At 32.7% G+C, this 20,198-nt stretch overlaps 1 protein-coding gene and 1 pseudogene across 1 annotated transcript in view; one reads left to right on the top strand and one right to left on the bottom strand.

Moving 5' to 3' along the window:
- Positions 1 to 194: 194 nt before the first annotated feature.
- LOC111626399 lies at positions 195 to 12,549 on the bottom strand (annotated as a pseudogene).
- Positions 12,550 to 19,431: 6,882 nt separating this feature from the next.
- LOC111626427 overlaps positions 19,432 to 20,198 on the top strand; it is a 1,470-nt gene continuing 703 nt past the window's right edge. The window contains exon 1 of the mRNA XM_023369797.1: positions 19,432 to 20,195. Within this exon, the coding sequence (XP_023225565.1) occupies positions 19,518 to 20,195 (678 nt within the window). The 5' untranslated portion in view covers positions 19,432 to 19,517. The remainder of the gene's footprint in view (positions 20,196 to 20,198) is intronic.

The raw sequence follows: 20,198 nt of genomic DNA, 5'->3' as shown, positions 1-20,198 counted from the left end.
ATATGTTTTATGATAAAAGTATACTAAAGACCTAACTAATTTTACAAAGTATGAAAGATTAACAAACCGTAATGTAACAGCTAATCCATCTCTAGCAGATATCACTTCTCTCCATGTATTTTTCTTTGTTATATTTCTTTCTATTTTTGACAGCAAATATTTGAATAATTCTGGTGACATTCAGAAATCTGAAGATTTTAAAATTTATTATTTTGAAATAATGTCAAAAAACGATTTGTAAAAAAATACAATTCACTTACTATATACTTCTCAATCATTAAATTGTAGTTTCGGAATCAACGAATTATTAAATTCATGTAAATCACGCTCTCGAAATAGTTTCCTAACCCACCAGCATCTCTTTTGGCATTTTTTTAATAAAATCATTTCTTAAAATCATCAATGAATGAGTGGAATACAATCACCAACAACAAATAACATCATCAGATATCGACGGCGCCATTTTACTAAACTACATATGACGTTGTTACATTTCCATTTCCTATTCGGTCAGAATTTTTACATGTGTGTTCTGGCATAAAAGTGTAAAACAGAAACTGAACTGAAAGCTGATTTCTGATTCAGTTTTCTGCCACATAATTTTACGCATGTGTGTTCCTGGTCTAATTTGGAAAAATTTTTGAGTCATGAATTCAATGTAGTACACAAATAAAAGGCTTTGAAAACAAAAAACACTATTGCTGAGAACGATGCAATTATACACATTGACTTTAGTGAAAATTATCAATCAAAATATGCTGAAGAAGTGCAATCCTTTTATTTTGGAGGGTTCAGACAGCAAATAAGTATGTGCACAGTGGTAGTCTACACCAAAAAAGTTGGAGAGGAGGTAAAAAGCACATATTTTTGCACTTTATCTGAAAATTTATTGCACTGACCTCCATCAATTTGGGCCCATTTACAGCCAATCCTTGACAGTTTGCCGGCTACTATTGGTAATTTACACTTCTTACGCAATGGACTGGTTACCCAATACTGTAATAGAATTATGTTTAAAGTGTTAGCAACAATGTTACAAGAGTAATCTGCTTAATTTCATGTGGAATTATCACGAGGCAGGCCATGGAAAGAGAGCTCCAGATGGAATGGGTGCAACTTGTGAAAGGATCGCAGATAGACTAGTTGCAAGTGGCACCAATATTTCGTCGTTAAAAGACTTATCCCTGGCACTTCAGAAAAGTTGCCCGAACATCAAAGTTTTGACCATTGATGATGCAGACATTTCGGACAAAGAAGCAAAACTCAGATCAGTAGAAAATATAAAAACATTTTCAGGCACACTAAAGGTTCATCAAGTTATCAGAAGTGTATTTCTTCCCAATTCTTTGGTAATGGAAAGTTTAAGCTGTTTCTGCAACCTTGATAACTGCAGTCATTTTACATTGGGTACCTTGATTATTCAAAAATTAATCCTAAACCTCGTCTTCATATTGAGGATATATATGGATCCATATCTGATTCTGATGATGAACCACTAGCATCACTAATATCTGAGAAATACATGGAGAAGACTATTGGCAAGCGCCAAATCCGACAGAGGGCGCTGTTTTTGAGCCAAGATGGCTGCCAAAACAGGTAATGAACCGACCATGTGTTTCAGTGTCTGAGTCAATTCAGTTTCCGTCGGTGACGATTACTGTGAGAACCAAACGGCAAAAATCATTGAATTTATGTCAAATTCTAGACTACAACGTCGACAGGAAACGTTATATTGTAGAAGGTGAAGCCGTTTTAGATGCCAGACATATCATATTTTGTAAACTCTAACAACAACACTGAAGTTCATGTTGTTGCTTTAGTGTTGCAAAGCAGCAGACCGTCAAACAAGCCTTAAAGATTTCATTGGTAGGAATACAGGTAAGTCATACTTCATAATAATAATTAAAACATTTAATCTCAGATATTGTCATTTTAATACATCTCAATTACAGGGAGAATGCACGTGCAAAGCCAGGCTGTCTGGTTTTCGTACACACATAATAACATGTTTATAACACATTAACAGGTGAGAAGTGTTTAAATATTTTAAGCAGTATACACCATGTTCCAATATAAAAACATAGTTTTATTTATTTTAATAGTTAAAATTAGTGCCAACCTGAAGGCAGCCCTGCTGTTGTTTTGTACTTATACAGCATAGGCCAGTCCAAAGTTTGTAGCACATATTATTTTTTTTTTGTGTGTGTGTATGTCTCATATATGAATACTGAAATATTTGAATGGTTTTAGAGTTGGAGTTCATACATTAGAAGATGCAAGCTGTACAGACTTAAAAAGACAGTGGGGAAAAGTAAAAAATGATGAAGAGTCAACATATTTTCCCAAGCCTGTTGAGGAGTTTTGCCGTGTGAAGCTACCACTAAAGAATATTCATTTGAATGATGAATCAATTCGTGAACAGCTGCTTAGTGGAGCACCAAACAGCTCCCTTGCAAAGCACATTACTGGAAGAAAAGTTTTACAAAAGGAAGTCATCCAAGAACAAGATGTAGCAGCTCACAATAAAGTTAAGTTATTGGAAGCAATTATTTCAATTTCTCAAACAGAAAAGCTGATTGCTGAAAAATATTCCAGTATCAATTTTAGTTACAGCTGTTGCACAAAAGATCACTTGTGCATGAAAAAGTTTGCATTAAACAAACAAGAACTTGAATTTTATGAAGATAAAGTCTGTGTTGACACTAGCAAAGCAATTAGCATGCTTAAAAACATTGTGCAGGGTGACCCTATTTGGAATACTGAGTGAAGTTTCAGGATCTCAGGCAGTAAATGCTATTCCTTATACACATTTAATTCAAACAGCATTGAAGATTGGACTAAAAAAATCCATTCCTTATATTTTAATTCATTTACTGGAAATGAAGCTACAAGGTATGGGTTGAGTCATGAAAATGTTGCTCGAGAAAAATATATGAAGAACACTGGGACAAACGTAGTGGAGGTTGGTTGGTCATTTTACCCCAGTTGCCTTGATTGACATTTTCACCGTGTGGCATTGTTTTTCAACATGGCAAACCATCGCATCTTCTTGAAATAAAATACCCTCTTCTTGCAGTAACTTCATCATTTCAAGATTTGATAACAATTAAAAAAATAAACTTTTTAACAGGTGACAACCACAATGGATACCAGCTAAAGAAGAAAAATCCATATTATGGCCAGGTTCAGCTGGGCTTTGTTAAACATGGAAATGTGTCATTTATATGTTTACAGTAAGCATGAATCTGCATTGATTATTCAAGTCAAGAAAGACAATGAATTTATAAATGATATGAAAATTTGAGAAAAAAGTACTTTTTATATATATTGCCATTCTTTGTTAAAATGTTTAATAAAAATATGTAAATCACTGACTTTGGCATGTGATTTTTTTCTTTTTTTTTAGGTTTTTAAAATCTTTCAGTATCTAGAATTGGACTACTTAGATTTACAATACCAGTAGTAATGCACAAAATTGAATCTATCAATCCCAACATGGTCCAACTTAATTTTGTTGACAAAATTTGAAAGTTTTTCAGTCTTTGAATGGCTCGCTCCACGTGTACCCGTGCTGATGCTATTTTACTTGTCTCCAGTGCTTGTTCATGTGTAAACTGAGTTTGTCTCCGCAAAAATGGTGGTCTTATGAGGTGGATGTTTCTTTCTGCACAAGCTTCATCAATGTGGAAACCTTTATCCACCATTACTGCATCAACAAATGGCTCTTGTTTATTTAACACACCAGATTGTTCTATGATAGCTTTGTCAGATGCTCTTCCACCAAAAGCTTTGCTCACAAATGTAATCAGTCCTGCTGGAGACACACCTATGAGGACTTTAATTGTATTGTCCCCCTTATAATGCGAGTATGTGCGGATTCTGCACCTTAGACACTTTGTTTTTTCAACTGCAAACTCAGTGCAATCTAAAATTATTCGAACATTTGTATAATTGGAAAAACTTAATGGTAAATTTTGAAGAACTTCTCTTTTGCTAGGCCAATATATTGCACTTTTTAAAACTGCCTGCAATACAATTAATGTTTCTTTGAAATATCTTCTGCATGTACTTTCAGGAATTTTAAATAAGAGAGCTATGCAAGTGAAGGTAATGTTTAATTTTAACTTGCAAAGAGTTAGCAGTACTTTATCATGGAACGATAAAAGCAGCTGATTTTTGTCAAGGGGTTCTCCAGCTTTAACAATAGCATTCAACAAGCCAAATGTTTGTATTCCATAAATGCACAGAGCTGTCTGTGTGTTTGAATCATGGTACCAAGTGTAGGTTGTTCTGAACTTAACACAATATTAGGCAAAACTTCATGTGATGTGGAGGTGGTAAAAACTCCATCTTCCTCTGATGTTTTGTTGACTGAGTTCAGCTCCAATGACACTTCTGCTGTTTTTAACTGTTCCCTAAATAAGCTCGGCTTCGACAACGTTTCAGCTGATGTTAATTCTTTCTCAGCCTCATGATCAGTACTCTTTCCAAGATCTGATAGCAAGTAAAAAACCCCACTTAAATAATGAGCAACTCCTCTTATGTAAACCATATTCTATGTTAACAGACATTTAGAAACATTACCTGAAGCTGCTCGAGCTACAGCACAAGCACTCCTTTTATCAACATTTGTTGAGGGTAACATTTTCTCTAAAGATCGTTTGGGTATGCATTGAGATGGCACTGCATCTTTTTTTAATTGGCGCCTAATGGCAACCAATCCTAACTTTAAATCATAATAAACAATTATTAATTAAAGAAATTAAAATAAAGATACATGATGTGGAAATATAAAATACCTGGTGGTGGTGGGAAAAAATCTTTGTCATTGAAATGCTTACTGCACACCAACATTCTGTCATGAACCTTTTTACCAATGCGCAATTTAATTGCCCATAGTTTTCTTAGCTTTGAACACTTTGGGAATACATGTAAGCTTACAAGTCCAGGTAATGCTGTGAAAATGCAACCTACCACACAATACATGGCGTGGCTTTTCGACATAACCTTCGGTGCTTGCATGCTCTCTTCAGCACAAGCACCACAGTTACCTGTTTCGGCAGTCATCTTGGTTCAAAAACAGCGCCCTCTGTCAGATTTGGCACTTGCCTATAGAATTTCCACAGCTCTCTGACCCATTATTTTGCAAAAAGACAAGACAGCTAGAAAATGACCCAAAGCCCTCAACATCTGGGAAAAAAATCATTGAGCAATGGCGATTTTGTGCTGGTCAAACTTCTACACAGAAAAACAGAATACCGTTACTTAGCCATGTGCACAGGTATTGATGATGAAGTTCAAGTAATATTCTGTAAAATCTGTGGTAACACTGGAAAAATTTCAAAATTGATAATAAGGATATTTCTTTTATCACATGGGATCAGATTATAGAACTACCCCAGCACCAAATCTAAAAATGAAAGGACAACGATTTTTCTATGCATTCAATGAGAATATTAATGTCTATGAGCAAGGGTCATAAAAAAACACACATTTACCTTCTAACTTTTTCAGTTTGATTTTTGTTAGTTTCCTTTAGAATTGTTTTTATGGCAAGAGATTTCTTTTTTTGTTTAATCTAACATTTCCAATGAATGGTAAGATTATAATTTAATAAGTATTTTTGATTTAATGTTTATTTTCTGTTGATTTTTGTTTGTAAGGACCGAAAAGCTTTAGGTACCTTTAAATTTTTGCTTTTTTTTATGGTAAGAGATATCTGTGTTATGAACGCGAAATTTTCAATGTCATTTATATATTGACAACATAAATAATGTATTTTTTTAATGTGTATCTTTAATGTAAGGTTGAATTGCATGAAAAAGAGAATGCTCCATATCTAGTCTTTCGATATCTAACACGAGATTCATTAATTGCTGTTATGTTCAATGACAACCAATACGGCTTAACTCTGGAGCTTGATCAAGCACACGACACACAGGTTCATTTTCTAGATATGAGCATTGAGGTGGATGGAATAATGATCCGCACGGAGGTATACAGAAAACCTAAAGCAGAACCGCTATACATACCAATAGGATCGTGTGATCCTTTTCATTATAAAATGGCAGCGTTCAACACTTTAATTAAGCAAGCCTACACTCATTCCTCAACGACGGGTGCTCTAGAATCTGAGCTTAGAACCATATCTAATATAGCGAAACGCCATGGATATCACAACCTTATAAATAACTTGTCCAGGAAACTACATCATCCACAAGTATCCGCACAAGCTACTTTGCAGGAAGAAGGAAGACCAGATCCTAAAGACAGTTTCTGTCACCTGCAACCCGTATTTACAAAAGCTGTACACCAAGATTGCTAAAAAGAAACACATCAACATCGCATATAGGAGATGTCCTACTGTATTTAATCTACTCCGTAATGCTAAGGATGCTCCCAACAATGACATGCTATCGGGAGTATATGTCATCCCATTGAATGATCATAGGTGTAATGAGGAATTATTATACATCGGCTCCACTAAGCGCTCATTAGGTGTCAGAATAAAGGAACACAAGGCTGACATACAGCACAAGAGAGTAACTACTGCACTGGCTCGTTATGCTATGGATCCTGACATCCATCCAATGTTTAACGAAGCCAGGATCATCCACACCGCATATAATAAAACTACAAACTATTATAGAATTAATATTTTAGTAATATAAGATATTTTATTTATATTGGTATAAAAGCATTTATAAAGAACTTCAAAACACCTATTTGCAATTATCAAGTCTTAGACAGAAAAATGTGTAATAAAACTTTTAGACTTTGCTAATGGAAAATGTTTATTGTCACCAATATATATCAGACAACTGACATATATTCATGGAACCAATATATATCAGACGACTGACATATATTGGTTCCACAAAGCATTCGTTAAAAGTGAGGTTAAAAGAACATGAGTCAGATATACAGCAAGGTACACAACAGCCCTGGCAACATACGCTTCGGAACAGGAAATAACGGTGGACCTGCGCGCGGCAAAAATCATTAAAACCAACTCTAACCCTCAACAACTAAAATGGCTAGAGGCCATGGAGATATTTAAGGCGGGAAGAAACGGCACATGTATTAATTATAAAGAGGAAATGGCCCTATCGATAGCATGGAAGATTTTGCTGGATAACAGCGTTTAAAGAGATGAGTATGGAGCATGCACAATACAAAGATAGAATTCGGAAGACATTTGATAGATAACAGCGTTTAAAAGGATGAATAGGGAGCATGCGCAACACAACTTTGGAACGATTTCAAATGATAGAATTCGGAAGAGATTCATATAGAATGTTTATTTGAATATTAAAGGCCCATTCATTACAGCCTGAAGAAGAGCCCAGGAGGGGCGACGAAAACGTTCGCAATTCTAAAAATAGAAGCACTCCGGTTAAAGGTTTGAAGAGTTTATTTTATTTTATTTAAACACTGGTGTGTAGAGAAATTGTATTTATTGTCACCATAAATAGAAAGGTTTCCACTATCAGTGTTCTCAATTATCATGTTTTTAACTGCAGTAACAGATGTTATTCGTTTGTTCCTGGAATTTCTGTCTGTATTTTTCTTTTGAGTGTGTCTTTGTTTGTTTTGTTTCATTAAGATATGGCAATGCAACACTTGAGTGATCTGCCTGGGGATACCTTCTGGGAGGTCTTTTAAAGGTTAACTGGCCCCTATTCAGACGTTACAGACATGGAGAAAAATCAGAAAACTCCACATGGTTAGCCCATCCAGACGAGGTGAAAACTCCATGACTGAACTTCCAGTATTTCAGGAAACAGAACTGCTTGGCCAGTAGTGAGCAATACAAGCTTTGTTCAAAGTATACTTTGCAGTTTTGTTGAGTGTACAGCAAGTTTCAGTGGATATTTCTCCAAAAAAAATATTTTATAAATAATTTACTTCTCTATTCATCAAGTGAATAATAATAATAATAATATATTTTTCGTGGATAACATTATCTCATTGTCTTCTTTCAGATAAAATTAAAAAAAACAATTTTTAGATAATTTTTTTATTCGCAGAATGTCCAATTCTGAATTTGAATATGTGAATTTTTCAGAGTGTAAATCTAAATAAAGCTTTACAAGCAATAGAAAAGTAGGATCTACCAACAGTTCTGATAAAACTATCATACAAACAAAAGAGAGGTAAAAAAATTGAAAAAGAGAGAGACAGTGGGTGGCAATGCAGAGTAAAGCAATGATTCTAAAATCGTAGGATAGTCTTATCCTACGATTTTATCTGTTATTTTACTCTCTATAATCCACAATCCCATACAAGTAAGGAAAGAAATATAAGAATGAATGGTACATAATGAAAGAGACAGTAACATACAAATAAAGCCACAGCTTGTTGTCAATTAGAACGACACAATGGAAGGCATCTACCATATAGGTCAACATCTCCACGATTATCCGGTGCCAAGGAAAAGATAGTAGTATTATTATAGAAAAATATTTTTTCATCTATTAGACATTTCTATCTGTATTCATTTGTATTATATAAAAAAACATGTTGGAGAAAAGAATAATTTATCTTATAGAGTAAATTTTAATCAATGGCTCAGAAGAGTATCACACCGAAACACGAGTAAACAAACAAGGTCGGCCAAGAATAACAGGTTTGCTCAGACCCCCGGCTTAGAGTTACAGAAAGACATTTCCTGAACTTTGTTCCACCAATGAAAACTAAATTATCAGATACTATAGAAAGCAATGCATATACAGGATTTTTTCCATAGCTGTATGATAAAAATTGAATATTTTACAAAGTTATAAAATAATGTGTATAGTGGCCTTCAGTGACTAATATTAGTCTTAGGTGTTTTCAAACTGAAGCAGTAAAACTTGTAGAGCCAGTTGGGAGGAGAAGGGTTAAAGAAAATTAAATTAAATGTTTGATAAAAATTTCTATGCATTCAAAGCTTAAAATACGTAAGACAAAACCTTTCACCTTGGATAATAATATTAAAAGAAAATTAACAATGTCGATATCATCACTTTATCATCAGCAATGACATCACTAGTAAGAAGAAACCTTTGTACACAGTGACGTCATTTGAATATCTGCTAACCAACATTCCAACCGGCCTTATTGTACCCGAAGAAAACCATTCAAACGGCCGAAAATGTTTGTACTTAGTGATTAAACTGCTAGAAAGAAAGTGTGAAAGGTTTTGTCTTACTTATTGATAAAAATTGCCAAGTCAAAAAAATTTAGTTACAAAATTTAAGAAAAAATTGACAATACATAAAACTGGGACTGTTAATTTCCTCATGTGCATGCAGAGAGACAAAAGTTAGAAGACACTTTTATGTAGGCTTTCCAGACATCCCGTTTTGACAATGTGGTCCCCGCATCCTGGCCAGTTTGTCATTTTGTCCCTGTTATTTGGTAAAATTTTATTAGGTTGGTGCATAATTATCAGATGTTTTTGTTGGCATGTTATTTATTTAAGAAAAAAATCACTGTTTTGTTTACTTTTTTGTAATAAAAATATTTTTTGATTTTTAGGTTATAAAAATGCATGTCAATAATCATACTCATGTTCATCATATTATGCTTTACCACTTTGAGAAAGGATGGAAAGCAACGCAGTCATTTTGCGATCTCAACAAAGTTTTTGGCAAAGGAACAATCAGCAAAAGTTGATGCAGGGAATGGTTTGCCATTTCAAAACTGGCAACACTAGCTTGGAAGATAAGCCAGGAAGAGGTCGACCATCAGATTTCGACGACCAGGTACTTTTGGCAGCCGCGGAAGAGGACGAAAGTTTGACAACTCGAATGCTGGCCAAAGACTTCAATGTGGACCATTCGACGTCATCTCATAAAAGCTCGGAAAGGACTCCGGAATAATCATTTAAAAATGTTATTGTTTAATTTTTATGTTTCGTTTTTTCATAATAAATATTGTTTAAAAAAACGCCTGATAATTATGCACCAACATAATAGAAGTGCCGAATATACAAGAAGTAAAAATATTGCAGTCTGCGATGTCTTTAATTAAACATTTTACATATCGAGGCAGACAAGTAGCCTCAAAGGAAAGGTCGACTCCATCACAAAACTGTTAATTTCTTCCTGTGTTTTTGTCACATTCCCATTTTGTCTCTCTGCATGCACATGAGCATGCAAAGAGAAAATAAAACATTTTTATATATTGTCTATTTTTAAGAATTTTTCTTAAATTTTATAATTAAAATAAATGTATTTATAAAATAATATTAACGAAGCATAAACTTATTGTCTTAAGATCTAATATAACTAAAACCACAGCCTACAATAAGAACAGCCTAGTCAAATGGGGGAAATCCCATTGTAGTGTTGTGTCCAAACGAAAATATTTTCTCTCGCAAGATGGAGCCACACAACGGACCATAACAACACACACTGATTAAGTTATCCTAGCTACATGCTATCATATATTCGTAAAACAAAACAGTAATTCAAACTTAGGATATAGCAAATTATTGATTTTTTTTAAATTAAGATTTTGCCCGGATTTCTGCAGATCTATCTAAAACAATAGACATATTATCAATAATTATCTAAACGGTTAAATGCAATAATAATTAATAGGGTAGATGTACTGTACCTTTTTCTGGTCACATTAAGACAATTTTCAATTTAAAAAAATATTTTTATATTCTTAAAATTTTTTAAAGCAATGAAACATAGTAAAAATAATGCAAAAACATGTTCTCTTTTACCTTATTACATTTATTTTTATTAATTTTAACATTTTATAAACAAAATTAAAATTTTTTTAAATATTACAAAAATCACCAGTTTTAATCATGCCTGTACCAATTGTGGCTAATGCAAGTAAAACTATTAAAACTATTTTTTGAGAATATTTTTTGATATAATTGACATAAAGAATAATATATAGTCAATAACCTCTGAATATTATTCTAGCTTTTAAACTAGTGAAATGACCAAGAAAAAATATTTTGTAGTTTTATATTCATCAAGTCTATTTTATATTATCGATATTATTTTATCCATAGCAGACTTAACTTATAGAAAAAATATTACTGCCACAGCAAATTGTTGTATAGCTTACTTATAAAACTATTTATTTTTATTTGACTGGAAAAAAGTACAATCCTAATATAAGTATAATGCCCTAATAATGCATATGGAAAGAATCCACATGGTGGCCAAAACTAGTACATCATTTTTGGCCACCCCTTTGGCCATAACTGGTGCATCATGAAATATTTTGATCCACTTGTAGCCATGACTGTTTTTAAATATAATAAACTAAATAACTTTTAAAAAATTCTCACACTTTTTAAAGCTTCCTATGTTGGCATAAAACATCACTTGTACAACTGAATTATATATTTATTAAAATATAAGCTGATATTTATCTCTTGGTTCCTAATGAATTAACATATAAAATCAATTCAAATTTGTATTACCAAAATTAATCTATTATATTTAGTCTTCTTCTTTAAATATAGCATATACAGTAATTATCAAAATAATACAAAAATTTATAGAGGTGCCACTTTTATTATTTTCTGTGATAAAGATTTACTATTTCATCTTTTTTCGATTTATTTGATGTACAAAATCGCAGAGCAATGAACCATTTTAAAACGAATTTTTTAAAACTGAACAATATCTGGATATATAGATTTTAAAAATTTAAAATTTCGAAAATACTATCATAACAAGCACATCTTTGCAATAGTATTAGTATTGATCACTTGATTGAATAGTCCGGTCATCAGCGCTCCTAGTGAACAAAATGTGCAAACCGCCTCAGGCATCGACACACGTTTTTAGAGCAAATGACTAGGCTGTTCTTATTGTAGGCTGTGCTAAAACTAGTAATTGTGATGAAAATGTTCGAAGCGAGATAGTCACGTGACCGGCGAAGGCGAAGCCAGGTCACGTGACACGATTGGTAAACGTCCGCCGAACGATGTGCTACTCCGCGATATGAACAAGGTTAATTAAGTAATGGCGGCTTCCACCGTTCAGTCAGTAATTAATCCGATGAGTTTTCGATTATAGCTATTATTATACACATTGCCCCCCAAAACTTTCTATCTGTTTAGGACACTTCTACTAATGAGGTGTCTTAAGAGAACGAAATTATGAAAAAATGCGCTATGTATGAGGGATGAACATTTACCTTAACTTCTTTATCCGCACTTAACATTATGAAAAGTTTCTGCTGTTGACATCGGTTACATTCGACTTTGACTTTCGGTTCTAAAAGCATCCGTTTCATATGTTCGTTCGTACGGAAATTTTACGTGATATTTCGCTTCTTTTGCGTTTTTTAAAATGGAGATTTTGAACAGCGCAGATACTTCCTCCGATCCTGCGACCCTTGCGGATACGGAAAGCGACCAATGTAGTCTGCGCCCCCTCGTGGATACGGAAAGCGACCAACGTAGCCTGCGCCCCCTCGTGGATACGGAAAGCGACTAGTTTGGCGGATGAAAAAATTTTTATTTTTTCGGCGATGGACCGATTTCGACGAAATTTAACATATTCAATGTCCATAATGAGTACTATGGAGGTTTTCAATTTTGAATAAATTCGTTGGATCGACGACTACTAATTAATACTGGTGTACTATTAATATTTGAAAAGTAATTCATGTTGGACAGTTGTACTGTATACATGTGATCGAAATTGGTAATCTTAACGTCCGAAATACTTCAAATGACTTGTTTAAATAAAAAATTCTTGTAAAAATGCTGTAATAATTGCTTTTATGTTATAATAAGGTGTTTATATTTCGGCAACCGATTGTATAAACTATGTAGGGATCGGCTTTAACAATGGAAGTTTTTCTAGTTTCGTTTTAATAAACTTCTATAATAAATTTTTAATTCCAACCCGTTTTTGAAATTTCACATGAATAGGACAATTAAATTATGATCACCGTATTATAGCAGCCAGTGTGCGTCAGCCTTTAAATTTGATGCCTTCTAACTATAGTTATACAGTAGACCCCCTACAACGCGGATTCCAATAACGTAGATTCCTATGACGCGGCGAAAAAATTGCGGCAGTATTCGTATAAAGGGACGCATAAAACGCGGTAAAACGTCATCACCAACTCCTCATCGCGGACGAGCAGCCGAACTATTTTCCGCCGTCTAGCGCCACGCTACGGAGAGTTTAGGCGGGCAAGTTGAGTTTAACTATCGTCTGTACAGTATTATATATAAATTATATATGAATTAGGTACTGTACATATAATTGTATATTAATTATACATAAGTTAGGTACTGTATATATAATTATATATTAACTTATTTTAACTTTATTGTAATTATACGTATAGTTTCCGCCGTCTAGCGCCACGCTACGGAGAGTTTAGGCGAGCTATCGTCTGTACAGTATGTAAATTAGGTACAGTAAGTCTAATACAGTACTGTAATTTTATACATTTCTTGTGAAAGAAATATTTCTTATTCAACGGCGATTAAAATTATTTATATTAATGATGTCTCCAAAGTTCAACGAAGTTTTCGTAGAAAAATATCTGAAATCGCGGCCGCGGTTTGCTGCGCTGTTCCGCGACGAAAACAAGCTTGAGCAACGGCGATGTCGAATGGTGCACACTTGGTAAGTAATCCTACAATTTTTTGTTTATAGCGTAGTTTATACGGATTATTTCCAAAAAAATATATACGTATTTTGGAAATATTAAATCGAATTAGTCTAGAATCGATTAATTTTATGGAAGAAAACCTTTCAAACAGCCGTAGTCCGTAAACTTCACACGTGTCAAATACGTGAGCCAATCACAGCCCAAGGATTCCTACAACGCGAAATTCGTATAACGAGGAACGTATCTTCGCGTTATAGGGGAGTCTATCGTATTGTGACAAGATGGCTGCGGTAACACCACTTGAAATATGACCATGTAAGCCTGCTTGAGTTTTACAGGTCATCTTATTTAATTTTACAATGTTTAATACAGCTAATTAACTTTTTGAATACTATTTTCACAAGGTCTGTGTGGTCTGCTAATGATAATTGACGAAAATCTGCTACCCATGACCAAATTCCCAGTGTTCATGAAACGGAACCGCTTGGCAACTGGTGGGCCCAAATTTTGCTAACTTCACGACATAGAACGCTGCCACCCAAATACGTTTTTTATGAGACATTTTAAAAACTGTTTTTGCCTTAGGGACACTAAGAAGGCCTTTCTTAGAAAGCCCATTATGTATTAGTTCGGCTAGACCCGTAATGATTCGGCCAGGTGATGAGCGGGGTCCGATATATATCCCGACGGCCAACCCCAAAAAGTTCTTGGGACTTTTCTACTGATATGGTTACGATTCCGGGTCCCTTAGAGTGGTAAAATGATACATTAACCACTTGGCCATCCAGTCATCATGCTCTAACTTTATACTTTAAAAACATTTATATATGAAATCATAAATTATTAATACCAAATATAAAAACATAAATATTAACCTTATTCTATTCGTTTAATTTAGATTTTATTTAAAAGCTTTTTATTTTTATAGTAATTTAAAATTACTTATTAAAATTATTGAATTGAAAAAGGAGAGGGCACTGTTAAAGCACCGTCAGTGTCACGTGTTTATAATTATCTGTTACATGAGGACTTTAAAGATTATTTGTAATTATAAGAATTTTAGTTATTTTTTTACTTCTTCGAGAAAAATAATGACTGAAAAGTATAATTATAAATATTTAGGGTGAGGCAGTTTCATCTTTTAATTAAAAATTAGTGAAAATAATTATTTAATATTAAATAATAAGATATTACTCATTATTGTTTGTATTTACTAATTACATTTTGTATGTTAATGAATCCAATTTGCAACACGAGTTTCATATAATAAAACTTCAAACTATTTTTTTTCAAATAAAAAGATCAAAATGATAAACTACATTTTAGTTAAATGTTTTTCATAAAACTATAATAATATAACATGCAAATTTTAAGAATTAGGTATATTAAAGACTTGACAATGCTTAATTTATAATGCATTTAAAATTAATCACAAATACAATATGGTATGGTTAATATATCTATAATCATACGCAGGGGTCATTATGTCTATTGCAAAATTCACAATTTGTGAACATTCTATTCATTTTGCAATTGGAGAGAGCAGTTCGGTGAAAAAGCCACTTAGTGAGAAAAAGTATTGTATAACGTGAATTGGTCTTGGCCAGATACGATTTTATTCAGTTGCATCAGACAAATAGTACGACTTAGCTTGCCCCTCAGTTCCAACACTTCGGAAGATTCCCTGATTTTCTTAATTTTGAACATGGCCATTCAATGATAGTATTCCTTTTGCCTATCCAATAGGCTTGTAAGAAGATCTTCAAATTGGAGATGAGGTTCTTTGTGTCAGTTTTAGGAGGTGGTGATGAAAATGCTGGACCATACAGTTTTACTGTTAATAAACAAAAATAAAGCTACTTGAGAAACTGAATTTTTTTTATATTGTTATTCGTCGTTTTATTTTAGGTTGGTACAAAGTTTTACAGTACGCAAAAAAGTAACCTGGAGAATAACTTTCTATTTTGGCAAATAAAAAAATGTGTTTGGTAAATAGGTTGGCAACTGCTATAAAAAAAGCTAGGGTGATCCCTGATATGATTATAATGTGGTTTTTAGGTAATTATAATAATGAATATAGTCATTCTTAAATTACAAAATAAAAATATAAAAATATCGACTATGTTATGTTTACTGATAGATGATTGAAAAACTTTTATTTATTGTTGATTTTGGGGACTATAACTTATAAACAGTTACATGTAGACTATTGTTTCATTGATGTTTTTACTTGTTTGGGCATGTTCTATAGCTCTGATAAGGTCCTCATTCGGAGCTGCATTTGTATCTGGATGGAGGAACTAACTTTCTACAGGATTTCAGCTATCTCTCTTTGTGAGTCTATTATAATTATTATTACAATATTCTGTGGAAATTGTTTGATGATTGGCACTCTACATCAGCTTCACAATTACTACTATTATGAGCTGTGCATGAACTTTATGATGAATCCCCAGCTGATTTAGTCATATGCTGTATACAGAGCCGGCCCTACCATAGGGCGAATGGAGCAGCCGCTCCAGGCACTAAGTCCTAGGGGGCGTCTCAGTGGTAAAGAAAATTAAAGGGTATAAATTAGGGGCAACCAAGGGGGGTGCCATAATAGGATCTCGCTCCATCCTAAAACTTGCCTCGGGACGGTACTGGCTGTATAGTGCATATTTTTGTATCTTGTTTGGTATTAACCTATTTATTTAGTTTCACTTCTTATCTTCATGTTTATTTCTTGTGTATTAATTTATTTCTTTACTAATATTTAGCACAGTTTAATCTAAAACGCTCTTGTGCAAAACAGAAACACCAACATTAATTAATTAAAGAATATGAATTTACATGACTGAATTAAAAAAAATTAGGATTTATACAAAATAATTATATACATAATTATCTTGTATTGCCTATCAATTGCTTGAGAAGCATATTGAAAATAATCATATTATCAGTAGGCTTCTGTGATGAGAGATTATTCTAGTTAATTGGTATCAGGTTTAATCTGTTTTCTGATACTGGATAATTTTAATAATCACGTGAAACATCAATTACACTTTTTTACACAATCTAATAGTCTTTAGCAAATGTTTTCTATTTTTTTTTTTTTTTTGTATTTTGTTTTACATTTATTTAATTGAGTCAAGATATTACATTTGTAATGTAATGTCTGTATATTTCAATAATGTAATGTTTTTGTAATATTTAATGTTCCATATTCTGTTGTTTTTAAATGATGATCTAAATTAGCTAACAACTTGATGTTGACCTCTAAAAAACTGGTTAAAAATGTTTGCTAAGGACTATTAAAGTAAACTGTGCTGATTGTAAAAAGGTTTAGTTGATGTGTTACGTAGTATTTTTGTCATCAGTTGCTTTGAAAGTTTAATAATTTCTTATTAAACAAATACATTAAAATATTTTACTTTTATCGACATAATCTATGATTAAATTATGTGGAAATTGGAATTAGCTGTATATTTTTACAAATATTTACACTTTTATATAATTATTGCAAAGTTTGTTAATGTTTTTCAAGTCTTCAAAACATTTTTGATTGATAGAATAGAATTTTGAATGCAAAATAATGTTTATATAAGCATTTTAATAAAATTAAGACAGACAAATTTTTCATTACCAGTTATTTTATTAATAATGTAAAAGTAATATAATAATTCAAATTTGCAGGAAAATTTAATTACTAGCATTTAAAATTTATAAAATGACATTACTAACAGACTAATTAATTTATTAATGAAATGTACCATTGGGAAGAGAAAACTCATTACATCTTAGCAAAATTGCAATTATTAAGTATAGAATATTATCAATATTTTTGCTCAGAATTTTATTCTAAAATAGTTCTGATCTATATCAATTTTTAAAAATCCAGTTTATTTATAACTAATAATTAAATTTGTTTCTTTTAATAAGATGTATAATGAAATATGAAAGTAAATTGTTTTATGTGGTTATAATTTAATGTTATCAATTGCTATCAAGTTAATAATTTAAAACAATCTTTCAAAAATATATATTTTAATTGCATATAAGCTGTATTTAAAAGATGATTTGAAAAGGGTTGCAGATTATGCAATGGGTGGATTATATGTGGATTTTAAATTGCAATTACAAATGCACTCTTGATATAATACAATTGCACTTCACGCCAACGTTTATTATATGATTATAGCACTTACGTTGTATTCGATAGACCTCCTGAAGACGGTAGTTATATACTACTGAAAGTACTAGCGGACGAGTTCATTTTCTAAAGTCGGACGAGTTCATTCTCCAAGACTCCACTCCTGTAACGCCACAACACGTAAGTGTTATAATCATATAAAATGCACTCTTACAGAGCATTGACCACTCCCACAGATCAGAGTATACAATAAAATGTGTTGTTATGCAATGAGTTTAATTTTGTTCTAGTAATTTTCATATGGATTATGTGCACAAAAATATAGTAATTTAAAATCTGCAAGCTCTTTGATTAATATGCAGGATACCTCAAAAAATATTGATTCTGAAAATAGTACAAATGAATATTTTCATATAAATATCCAAAGCATAAGTTTGCACTACTTATATTGGCTGTTTATCTACAGTATTGCTTAAACTTTTTCCATTTGTGATTCTGTTTTTACCCAAGAAAATTACATGTTTTATGTTATAGCCTATAGGTATATAAAATAGATATATAAATAAAATCACTTACTAATAATAAATCATAAAACAATTTATTCCAAAACAGTTCTTTGATATAGATATTATTATATCATTTATTAAAAACCTTGATCTACAGTATTAACAGAATGATTGGATTAGAATAAACAACTTTTAATCCAGCAGTTAATTATACCAGGTGTTTGGAAAATAATATACCATAGGAGCTCCTGACGAAGAAAGATTGTTGTCCAGAAAAATACTGATGGACAGCAATCTTAGTGTCATCAGGTGTTCCTAGGGTGTATGTACCTGATGACATTAACCTGATGGGTTGTCTGATGTACAGTATCTCCTATCTGTGATAGGTTTGCAGATTGTATGGCTGTGATGTGCTTTCAAAAGTTGCCGATTTAATTCCTGATGTCAGTTTTTAATAATTAGTAATCCATTGTTAAGGCAATGATACAGATTATTGTGTTTGTATTGGTAGTATCATATTTTTTTACTTCAGATCTTTAAAGTTGGTTTAGTAGAGTGCAAACAATGTGTGACAGAATGGGATATACCAAGGCAGAGACAAGCAAGATGTTACAACTTTATTTTCAGGAATGCAACACAAAGGATGTCATGATGCAATTCCATGCATTGCATTTCAATTTTCCCTATCCCCAACATACTTTGTTAAGTGTACTTTACTTGCAACACTTGCAAGTAACCCAATATAAGAAGAGTGTTAACTGAATGAACACTTGACTGTCGAGTTCTCGGGCCGTTGATTATTGGTGGCAAACCTTAACTCACAGTATTTGGGTACCCTCAAGTATTTACAAGCGTCTAGCGACCGGGCGTTCCAACTTACTCTGATAGAGGCTCCCTCTGTCGGCCATTTTTGGAGGTAATAAACTTGTGTACTGTAAGCAATCGGTCTACTGCAAGGTCCTTGGGTCTAGTAGTAGTTTGTTTGATATCCGAAGAAGTTTTATTATTGATTTTACTTATTATTAGCATTCAGTTTTTCGCAAATTTCATTTATTAAGTTTTTAGTTTACGTATTTATTTCGTTAGGATTATTTCATATTTTNCGTCGATCGTAGCTTATTAAATACAAAATTCATTTTATTAACATCTGTTTTATTATTGATTTTACTTATTATTAGCATTCAGTTTTTCGCAAATTTCATTTATTAAGTTTTTAGTTTACGTATTTATTTCGTTAGGATTATTTCATATTTTTGTGTGTAGCATTTGTCCTCATTGTTGAGATGGCCAACATCGTGAATGAACTACCTGAATTTACGGCTTCTGCAGAAACTGACATTGTAAATAGTTACACATGCACATTGTGCGGAAAGACTTTTAAAGAGTTTCGTTATTTAAAAGTGCATACAAATAATTTTCATCCAGATCATGTGAACGAATTAGTGAATCCAAAGAAGTTGCAGAAAGTGTTTAATTTTCCTTGTCATTTATGTTCCAGGAAATTCAATCAAAATCGCCGGCTACGTTATCATCTCCAGAATGACCATGGTGAAATAATTGAAACACCTGATAATTCGAACATTTTGAACTGTGGTCTGTGTGATGCTAGTTATTCCAAAAAACTTCTGCTGGAACATTTTAACAGCGTTCATGAATTAACAATACAAGAAGAAATACTGACATTTTCTTCAGTAGACTTGTTTATAGCATGGAAAGAAGAGACTGAACAAAAGACATATGCTAAATTTGTTAAAACTACCAGAGGTCCTGATTCAAGGTATGCAGGACAAGTCAAACTGTATTTTTCTTGTCACCGCTCTGGAATATATACACCCAAAGGTAATGGAATTAGACATCTTAAGACCCAGGGTAGCAGCAAAATAAATGCTTACTGCCCAGCAGGAATGAAGGTCATTCAAAAAGAAAATGGTGAATGTACTGTAAAATTCACAAAAACACATGTG

This window comes from Centruroides sculpturatus, unplaced genomic scaffold (genome assembly GCF_000671375.1).
Source record: "Centruroides sculpturatus isolate CEXI.00-Female unplaced genomic scaffold, Cexi_2.0 scaffold111, whole genome shotgun sequence".
Classification (NCBI taxonomy): Eukaryota; Metazoa; Arthropoda; class Arachnida; order Scorpiones; family Buthidae; genus Centruroides; species Centruroides sculpturatus.
This window is presented reverse-complemented; position numbering and strand designations above follow the sequence as displayed.